The following is a 10698-nucleotide window of genomic DNA, read 5'->3' on the forward strand; positions in this document are numbered from 1 at the left end:
GAACCAACATTAAGGTATCAAAAGATAAAGAAAAGAGTCGTGTCTATAAAGAGTGAGACCAAAGTTAAATGTGATTCCAGTGTTGTGAAGTTTAATCAGGACAACAAACAGTAGTGCAACTTGCAGTAGTAGCTTCCTTGTAAAAAAAAAAAGGGGAGAGAAAAAAAACAAAACACAAATGACATCGCAACAGAGGCTTGAAGATGTAGGTAAAAAACCATTCAGCTCCAGCTGGTCTCGACAACTTAAGGACAAACCTGAACCTTAGAACGAAGACTGTTCTGGGTTTCATTTGCTAATCCATCCACATGACTTTATTACCGTGCTTCATGGGAAAAACCACATTTTCTAAACATACATACTCATCCATCTCCGAATGAAGGGGTCATTTCACTTCACCCGCTCTACCCTTCAGCTCGAGTAGCCCTTTATGAGAACTGTAACAGCAGTTTTGTGTGAGTGTTCCTCTACTCCTGATGATCAATAAAGGAGAGCCAAAGCATGTGGGAGATTAACACTCCGGTCAGCTGTGTGAAATCTGGGTCAGACTGCAACAGAAGAATGGATTTACATCCCTTCAAGATTAAAACATGGAAGGATTTGAAAACCTGTGTGAAGTGTGGCGGCCTTTTTTTTTAAAAACACGGCAAAAATACTCAATATAGACTCAACAAATTAACCACATCACACCATTTCGCTCACACATAACACACACTTTCGTAAACCTGATAAATACACATAAAGAATGAAAAATGAACAGGAGATTTACAGCAGGAGTTCGGTCTATAATACAAGAACAGTCAGGCACCCCCCCCCCCCCTCCCCCTCCCTCCCTCCCTCCGTCCCCTGACCAGTGAGCTTATTAAATATCTTAAAGTCCCCACTTAACCGTCAGTGTGTTTCCTCCAGGACAAAAATCACAAGCGCTTTATTCAGAGAGTGCTCAACTTTGAGGCGTTTCTAGGGTTTGATCAAGTGAATCTAAATGTCTTCTACCATCCATTTGTAGATAATGCCTTAGCCCAGTAAAATAATGCTCAAACCAGAACCTTCTAATGCCTGTTAGCTTATTATACCTGCCTAAAACAAAAAGGTGATAACAGAAGCCACACAGTTTTTATTCCCATTGAAGGCGATAAAGCACAAATGTGTCACCTTGCAGCTGCACAAGCAACAGAATCAAGTCCTTCCCTTTGAAAGGAAACAAAGAGTCTTTTTCTGCCCCCTACAGGCGAGAGCTGAGAAAGCATCCTTACAGGAAGACAAACTCATCACTGTTTCTTCTGTTGTTACTCCTGCTGCCCTGTTTGCCCCCCGGGGGCAGAATGTGGGCTGTGGGTCCACTGTGATTGCTGCTGTGACCCTCAAGTCCATAATCCTGACCTTTGCCCTCCACGAAGGTAAAGATGGGGTACTTCTCCTTGGACGAAGACAGGGCCTGATGGGAAAAAAGGTCAAACCTGGTTAAGAGGTCAAGGTCCTGGAACTCTTCAAATATATAACATATTCATTTACTGAACAGGAAATAAAGTTACCCAAAAGAGAGAGAGCTTAATTATTAAATCAAGATCATCCAGTCTTTCTACATCTGTGAGCCAAAATGAAAGCAGAGCTCTAACCAATCATTATTTTCATTATCAGCTGTTGATTACTTTCACTGTGAGTCAAAGCCTTTAAATGTCTGGTTGTGTTCACAGCATATGAAGGTAACTAAAGAGTATAACTAGAGATGTCACAATTCCCTCCATCTTTTAGTCTGTGTTTAAAAAAAAAAAAAGATCCCTGGAGTTGGACTTGAGCTTGTTTAGTTATTTTCTAGTCTTCTGACAACTCATTGTGCTTTTACACCACAGGTCACACCTACCCAAGGAAACATCGGATGTGTGGCTGCAGGAGTTTGGGATCGAACCCCCGACCTTCAAGATGAGAGGCGACTGTCCATTTTTATAATGCACAGAGGTTTTTCAGTGACATTGTGTTTGTATATTTGTGTGTTCTTATTAAACTTTTTGTGTGTGCTTGGGGGGGGGGAGAGAGTTTCCTCACATCCTGTATTGACTGTTCTTTGAGTTCAATCTGACTGAACTTTGATAAGTAGAATCACAAGGTGCTGTAAAGTTCAGCCAGTTTTACAGAGGGATTGACCTCTCATTCAGAAACTATACTTTGTTTATGTTCTTGCTTCAGAAGTGCACAGTGAAATAATATGAGCAGCACAGAGGGAGGCCTGCTACCTTACTGCAGTGAGTATAAGGAACACCAAAAGAGGTTTAAATATTTGGTAAGAGACGTTACTGTTTACACATCCGCAGGCTGTGCTTCTTTTAGATATCTGACTTCACTGAGCGGTAACATGAAGCTGGTTATCAAACAGATAGGAGAACCCAGAGTCTCTACAGGTTGATCTCTTGCCCTGAACACAATACAGGTTAACTGTTCAGCATAAGTTACAGTGGCAATCTATCCTGTAAGAAGTGAACCACCTTCAGAGTACCCACAACTCAGAGTGAACCCAATAATTAGCTAAGAGTAAATCCTGCGTCGTCGTATCCCCCTCTGTTTTTGACCTCCCTGCATTAAGAAAGTTAGTTAATCTCCTTACAGCCATAGAAAGATTTTAAACTTCATCTCAGGAGTTTACTTTTGGTTATTATAGATGTATCAACTTGGTTATATTTGGTTTGTAATTCTACTGTTGTAGTCATCCTAAATCTAAAATGTCCCTTCATAACAGAGACATAAATACTTGAGGCCAACCAGTCACACCCTTATGGTCAAAGTGTTGTTTGGTTTTGATTCATGTTTTCCTCTTGTTTTTATAGAACATTGAAAGATCTGTACGTGTTAGGAAACAAATCTAGTCCTTGAACAATAATTTAATTCAAATTTTCACAAAATTTCACAATTCTTGACTGAATATGAAACGCACCCTAACGACATAATTAAAGGTCACATATTAAACTCCATTTCAACAAGTTTAAATAAGTCTCAGAGCTCCTCAAAAACACATCTATGAAGTTTCTTGTTCTAAATCCACTGTGATCCTGTATTTGATCATGTCTATAAACCCCTCTATTTCAGCCCTGATCAGAACAGGCTGTTTCTGTGTCTGTAGCTTTAAATGCAAATTAGCTGTGTCTGACCACGCCCCCTCTCTGGAAGGGCTCGGGTGGCACAGCTTTCTCACTCCATACCCAATTGTCTGTGGTGAGAAGGCAGACTCAGAGGGCAGAACAAACACCTAGCTGGGGGAGGGGTTACTGCCCTTTGTGATGTCATGAAGGGAAAATCTCCAAACGGCCTGTTTGAGCACACATTTTCTAAAAAGTGGAGCAGGCAAAAGACGGAGAGGATGGACTTTTCTCTTAATTGGGGGGTTTGTAGAGATAATAGAGACACATATTAGTGTTAGAAAACTATTGTAAAGTGTATTTTGCATAATATGTGATCTTTAAGTTGAATTGTTATCCTCCAAAGTTCCAATGTTCTGTAAAAACAATCATCTTTTTAGAACCTACTGGACAAAATTTGCTTAATGGGAAAAACAAACTAAAAAGAAAGGTGTGCCTTAAAGTTATGTTACTTTGGAGTCATCCACTTAATTAGGCAGCTCAATCTTTGCACATGATGAAACTTTAATGGTATTTTTTGGACATCTTGTGATCAACTGCTATCTGTTTTAAAGAGTCAGAGAAAGGTGTAAAAAAAAAAAACCTCACCACACTGACAGCAGAACAGAGGGACTCAAAGTCCTTCTTGTTCTTGGCATAAAAGCCGATGGTGCAGCTGGGGTCCATGCGGTTGAAGGGCATCTTTTTAGGAGAGCTACAGTGGAAGGACTAGACGGGGACAGAAGATTGAGATCACACTGTTAGAATCAATAACAGTGCATGACAGGACATGTTGTCTTAAATCCTCTCCACAGTGACAAAAACATTTGAAGTCACATGGCATGAGTGTGAGAAGAAGGAGAAATGAATCCTTCAGACTTGAGTGAGAGACATAAGGAATGTAGCACCAACCTCCAGTGAGAAGTTGACTTGTGAGACATCGACAACAGGCTGGCAGTAATGAGGGTCCAGATACAGCAGCTGCTCATCTGTCAGACAGACAGGAAGAGTCAGGAAAAGGAAGATTGTAATCAAAAGGCAGATATGTCCTGAGACATGAGAAGAACAGATGACGTTAAAGTAAGAACTCTCTCAGCTAACACTTTGAACTAGAAGCTATCATTGTTTATGGGGATTTAGTTAAATGTGTTTAAACCGTTGTTTAAAGCATTACAATCATGCTATTGACATCACAATTTCAAAAGAGCGTTGCCATGAGAACCGGTAAAAATGATATAATGATGCCATGGAGCAGTCATGAATATCAGAGAAGGGAAGAGTGCTGTCTTTAAAGCTCCTGTCAGGAACTTTTACTTTGTGTCAATTTTGGCGCCCCCTGTGGACAAAGCAGCACACGTTTTCTTTCTAAGGCAGAAAAGGTTGGCTAATTTTTAGTCCTAGCTCTTGATTTCTATATCAGGACACCAGTTCCTTCTTTTGATGAGGATGATACGTATGTTTATTACCTTGGAAGCCCATGAAGTAAAGTGAATGCTTCGGCTTGCCTCCAATGATTCCAATACAACACTCCAGTTTGAAGATGTTCTGGAGATGACAGCGGAAACATTTTCAGTACGAGCTCAGAGATTTGAGATAAGAGTGTAACTGTTTAAGAAAACATCTTGTTATTGTCAGACCTTCACACATTCAATGTAGGACGGATTGAGGGCCTCCCCTCCCAGCCGTACAGGCACGAGAATGATGACAGACTTCCAGGCCTGGCTGGACAAATCAGGGGGGTTCTGGTTCAGTGACAGGTCGCATAGTCGCACCACATCCTCTTTGTACACTGCAGAAACAAGAGGGGGGAAAAGACTTTCAAATACATACTAAGGAGACTTCCCCAAGGGAGACATTTCTAAAGAAAGGGAATTCTTAAAAGGAGATATTATCAGCTTCATGATATATGTAGTCTGTACTCACCTGTGCAATCCTGAGCCACATAAATTGCCAGGTTGTGGACAGCGGAGGTTTTTGCTACCGCTTTCCTGAAATAGATTTATTCAGAATTTTCAATAAATCATTAAGTGAGCCAACAATGTTAATCATTGAAGAAAACAGGAAAACATTGGCGTGCACACAAAACATTCTGTAATGCCCTCACCGCAGGATGTGAGCCACTATAGAGGGTCCGTACCAGTCACCGGCTTTCTTCCCTGAACTTTTACCGATTTCAACCAGCTGGTGAACCCCAAACGGTGCCGGGGGCTGATCCCCGAACCAGGTGACCATTCTGTGGTGGATGGGCTCCGCCTGCCGGTCCTTCACAGACTCAGGTCTTTTCTTCTGGCTGCAGTTGGGTGCTTGATCACTTGGTGGGGACTTCTCAGGGGTGTTGGAGCCTCGCGGGGAGCCAAAGGAGGGGATGGGAACCCCTCCAGCCCGGGCCGGGGAGCGTGGTCTGAACACCTCAAAGTCCACATCAGTCAGCTGTTGAGCATCTGGCCAAACCCAATCTTTAAAATAAAAATACAAAGAGGGTTGCAGTAGGCGATTAAGCAGAGGAAAGCTGAATGATTTCTTGAATTTCTTCAGTCTTGAGATATAAAAAATCCCAAAGCAGACATCTTTTGATTCTAAAATAAAAAAGACAGAACTCAATAGAGCAGAAGAATGAAGCAGCCCAGTAGGAGCTAAGAAACATACAAAGACTGTCTGAGATTAAAGGACACGGACATCAAACAAAATAAGTAGATATTCAACCATTTAAAAAAAGAGGGTTAACAAAACAAAAACAAAATCATCTGCATCGGAGATAAAAATTTGAATTTCATTTGAATAGTGTGGATAAATGTCAGAGAGACAAACCTCTTGGCATCAAATGAACCAGGAGACCCTGTGCCAGCAGCATCTGCCCGCTGCGCAGCATACAGCCCCACCCACAGTCTGTGGTCCAGGTGGAGCCCTCCAGCTGAGGGAACTCCCTCCTGTAGGTGAGCCAGACCCTGGACACAAAAGCCAAACGGAACCGCTCCACTTCGTCTGAGAGGAGGAGAAGTGTTGGAGGAAGAGAGAGAGGAGACATTAACATGTGACCTAACGCTCAAGAGGAGAAAGGTGGTTTGTGGTCTTCCACTGATGTAAACCCAACAAGCTTTCACTAGAAAAACTCATCTTTTTAAAATTCAGGTGAATGCACACAGCAGAATAAGTTAGTTAATTATCCACGTGTAGACAGGCTGAGCTGATCTGAGAACGCAGCTAAATGCAGGGAAATTCACCACAGGCGAGCGAGAGGTGGTGGCTATTATGTTTATACCCTGCAGCCTGCACACATCGTAGACTGTATGCTTCAGTGTAACCTCCATGCAGGTAGAGAAGGCGCTTCATTGTGTTCTCTGTTTGTCAGTATGTTCTTCTCTGCTCTTTGGTTGATATTGTGAATATGTGGAACTCCACAAAGCATTGATATAAAGGCAAAAATTTGCATTATAGCATTGGACTCTATTGCTGTCTCTGCCACTTCATTTTTTTTTTTTTTTTACATCAGAAACCAGAAGGTTTAAACGTTTGTATTTAGAGCTTACCTTCACTGTTGAGCAGATAGGAGTGTCCCAGGACAGTGACAGGTGATAATTTGTTGAAGGAGGTTTTCGACTTGACAGTCCAGCCTACAAGATGAGGAGCAGGGGAAATTAAATTAAAGACACTTTGGCGTAGAAGAAGAGAACTCCCACACACACATCTTTAAGACTAGAGCACACACCATATTTGACGTTGTTCCACGCTGACATCAGCTTGGCTTTCAGTTTGTCCATCTCATCAGGTTCTCCGCTCGCCTCTCTGCTTGGATCCTGTGTCTGTAGCAGCCGTACACCGAAGCTGCCCTGCCGCTCCATGGGCCGCTGCTGCTGCTGCCGCCGGCTCTCCGCCAGCTCATCCTGCATCACTCCCCCCACGTACTGTGCAGCACTTGGGGAAATCGAGTTCATGTCTCTGAGTCCTCACAAATGGACTCCGTTGATCCTCATTGCAACACAGAACTAGAAGGAAAAATAAAAAGACAAGGGAATCAGGCGACGAGGTAAATAATTGACATGAGTTTACATTCTTCACACACTGCGACTGTTCCCCTTACTCAACTGAATATTTTCTCTATATAATACGTTTGTCATTTTACCCACTTTTGACTTTGCGTTCTGCACCATAATTATAACATTCCTACCTCTCCTCTAGCTTCGAACACACTGAATGGACTTGAGCTTGTATAGCGCTGTACTAGTCTTCTGACTACTCAAAGCGTTTTTACACCGCAGGTCACACCTACACATTCACACACTGATGGCAGAGGCTGCTGTGTAAAGTGACTATCAGAAGTAACTGATCCCATTCATACTTGGGGTAAAGTGTCTTGCCCAAGGACACATCGTACATGTCGCTGCAGGAGCTGGGGATCGAACCCCCGATCTGCCAGTTGAGAGACGACCGACTCTACCAAATTTGGTAGAATACCAAAAAACACTAAATGTCTGTCAGTTCTTGAAGTGGGACGTTACCTTTAACCCTGCTAAATACTGTACATGAATTATTCCTTATCTGAATGTAGGATGTTGTATAGAGGCACATTTGTGATTTTGGTCTTCATAGTTAACACTAACTGAGCTTGACTGACTGTGGGCAAGTGGCTCCTTTACTTAAAGTTACTGAGGTGGTTACAGAACAAGTCAAAGAATTATGTTACAGATTAACTTTTCTTGGCTGTGTGGTTTTAGAAGAAATGACTGAAAGTGCTGATGTCAAAGCTTACATCAACAGTCAAATGTCATGATCAACCACAGAATCTCCACATGCTGATAAAGACTAACACGGTTTCACAGAAGAGCTTCAAAGATTTATCAAATTATCACTGAGACGATCAAAACCATGTCTTTCATTTACTGTTTTTTTTGTTTCTGTTTGAGATTAACCGGGTTGTGCTGAGCGTGAAGGTTGATTCATGACCTTGGAACTGGCAGTTTTGGACATTTTTCTGTCTTTTGTCCTCTTTTCTTTTGTCTAACTGTAACACGTGAAGCTGCCCATTTACAATATTTGAGTTCTATACACATGATAGTAAGATGCGATATAAAACTGTCAGCATAATCAATGTTACGTAATGTCATATTTGTTCAACTTCACTGATTATCTTTGAGATTTTGAACAGATCGCTTTGTGATCTGGGAGATTGTGTTTGGGATTGTAAAACTAGTTTCTGAGATCAAAGGGTTCAAAAAACTGTTTTGCAATCTAACTAAAGAATTTCCTGCAAATGTATCAGCTCATAATTTCCTGGTAACTTGCCGTTCTAATTAAAGCTTCTTATTAGACCTATAAGAAAGGATTAGCTGTCAAACTACATTTCCAAGGCTATGAATAAAAGTTTCAGTTCATTAAAATCACATGATTTGGAAAAGCAGGTGCTCATTTCCTCAAAAAGTACAGCAACAAAAAAAAAAAAGTACACACAGCACTCTCAGAGTAACCTTGACTCATCATCTGTTGTCAACTTCTGTTTTCACAATGCAGAAAACACAAAGGAAAGTACTAATGCAGACTTCCCCACCCTGCCCTGAAACTGAGCCCTGACATAATAATAACTTTATTTATATAACACCTTTTAAAAACACAGGTGTGCTTTGACAAACAAGAACGAAGCAAACTAAAGCAAACACAGAAGAACAGAAACAACAGCAAGAACAAACAAATGCAAAATACAAAAAATAATTAAATACAATTCAACAGAAAAGAACCCAAAGTGCACGATACCCAACAGACAAATAGAACCCGACCATCACAAGAACCATCATAAGAACCATCATAAGAACCATCATAAGAACCCAGGAAACACAAGAACCCAGGCAACACAAGAACCATCATAAGAACCATCATAAGAACCCAGGAAACACAAGAACCATCATAAGAACCATCATAAGAACCATCATAAGAACCCAGGAAACACAAGAACCATCATAAGAACCATCATAAGAACCCAGGCACCACAAGAACCATCATAAGAACCCAGGAAACACAAGAACCATCATAAGAACCATCATAAGAACCATCATAAGAACCATCATAAGAACCATCATAAGAACCCAGGAAACACAAGAACCATCACAAGAACCATCATAAGAACCCAGGCAACACAAGAACCCAACAACACGAGCTGAGACCAAGAGGAACCAAAGATTTTAAAAGATGTAAGAAACTACCCATTTCTTGCCCATTTGGACGAAGCTGACGTGGGCTGAACACTCGCCTTGTTACCACCACAGACCTCTTCTTAAGGGACTTAATACACAACCTGTTCAGGTTTACTGAGTGACTGGCAGCTACGCAAGACATTTCTGTTTACTTTTCACTTGGTTTGTTTTCACCAAAAAACTTTTAATGTACATGTCTGAGCCGTGTTTGTTTGTTTGAGTTCCTGTATTATTTGTATTATGCACAAAAGATAAAAACTACAAATAAAATATTGAAAAAAAAGAAACTAAAAGAGCTGAAAAAAATAAATAAAAAGATAACAGCAATAAGAAGGTAAGAGCAGTAAAAGATATAGAAACAAGTGGTTAACTATAATATTAATAAAAATAAAAAGTAAATATGAAACATACACAGACAAAGTAAGTAAGATAATAAATTACCAAGTTAAAACACAAGAGGAGTTTAAGATAAGAGCATAAATAAAAGAACAGTAAGAAGCAGTTCATCAGGAGTTTCAACAGGGAACAGAAGCATGGTGTGTAGTCACTGATTACAAAGATGGGAACATTTCTGAGAAGAATCATGTGATCAGCGTTTGACAACCAGCATGTCGGCCTTTCTCATTACTGAGGAAGTCATCTGATTATGTGACTGCCTGTCATCATTCATCACTGCAGATCAAGATGTTCTGCAACTAATGCAATTAATCACAGCAGGACGGAGATGGATCTGTCACGATACCACAAGAGTGTTTTTTTTTTTTAATGGTCGCACTCACAGTTATTTCCATGCACTCCTTTTTTTTTTTCCCCACGACGTCAAAGCAGTTTAATAATAAACCACATTATGTTTTCTTCTAATAATCAAGTGACCGTCCCCTGAGCTCCACCTTCAAACTAATCTTCATCAAATGTTTAAACTCTCCGGCTAATAACTACACATCTACAGCCACAGCCGTTTAAATCAATCGTTACCTTGCAGAAGGGTTGAATCATTTCAGTGTTTTTGTCTCCTCAGCGACGACAGCAGTCTCCTCGGATAAAGTCAGTGTGTTAGCTCAGGCTAGCTAACGTTAGCATTTAAAAAAAAGCAAACCCCCCCCCACCCCACCACCCCACCACCCCCCGGCTTTTAGCTTCCTCGTATTCAAATACGTTCCGACCTTTCATCCAAAAAGTTGTTATCAGTTGCGATACGAGTCCCTCCACTCAAGAAAACGGGTTTATTTGTATTTATTTTTTACACACGGTTCCGGAGATAATCCAGCTGGCTGTTAAACGCCCCTTGCCAGACACCGCTTTAGCATCTCCCTTTGACAGCAGAGGCCATTTACTTCCTGTTGTCCTTTCCCGACTCACGTCATTGGTTGATATGATCGGCGTGACACCGCTGATTGGATGGTACC

General features: G+C 41.2%; 1 protein-coding gene across 1 annotated transcript; it reads right to left on the reverse strand.

Moving 5' to 3' along the window:
- Positions 1-69: 69 nt before the first annotated feature.
- atg4da (autophagy related 4D, cysteine peptidase a) lies at positions 70-10403 on the reverse strand. The gene is made up of 11 exons (XM_020647693.3): positions 10268-10403; positions 6817-7093; positions 6638-6721; positions 5919-6092; positions 5215-5566; positions 5034-5098; positions 4748-4899; positions 4577-4655; positions 4023-4099; positions 3720-3839; positions 70-1438 (listed from the first exon to the last, which is right to left on the reverse strand). The coding sequence occupies exons 2-11, from the start codon at positions 7040-7042 to the stop codon at positions 1253-1255; spliced, it is 1515 nt and encodes a 504-aa protein (XP_020503349.1). The 5' UTR covers positions 7043-7093; positions 10268-10403; the 3' UTR covers positions 70-1252.
- Between the last annotated feature and the right edge of the window lie 295 nt (positions 10404-10698).

Source organism: Labrus bergylta, chromosome 1 (assembly GCF_963930695.1).
Source record: "Labrus bergylta chromosome 1, fLabBer1.1, whole genome shotgun sequence".
Taxonomy (NCBI): domain Eukaryota; kingdom Metazoa; phylum Chordata; class Actinopteri; order Labriformes; family Labridae; genus Labrus; species Labrus bergylta.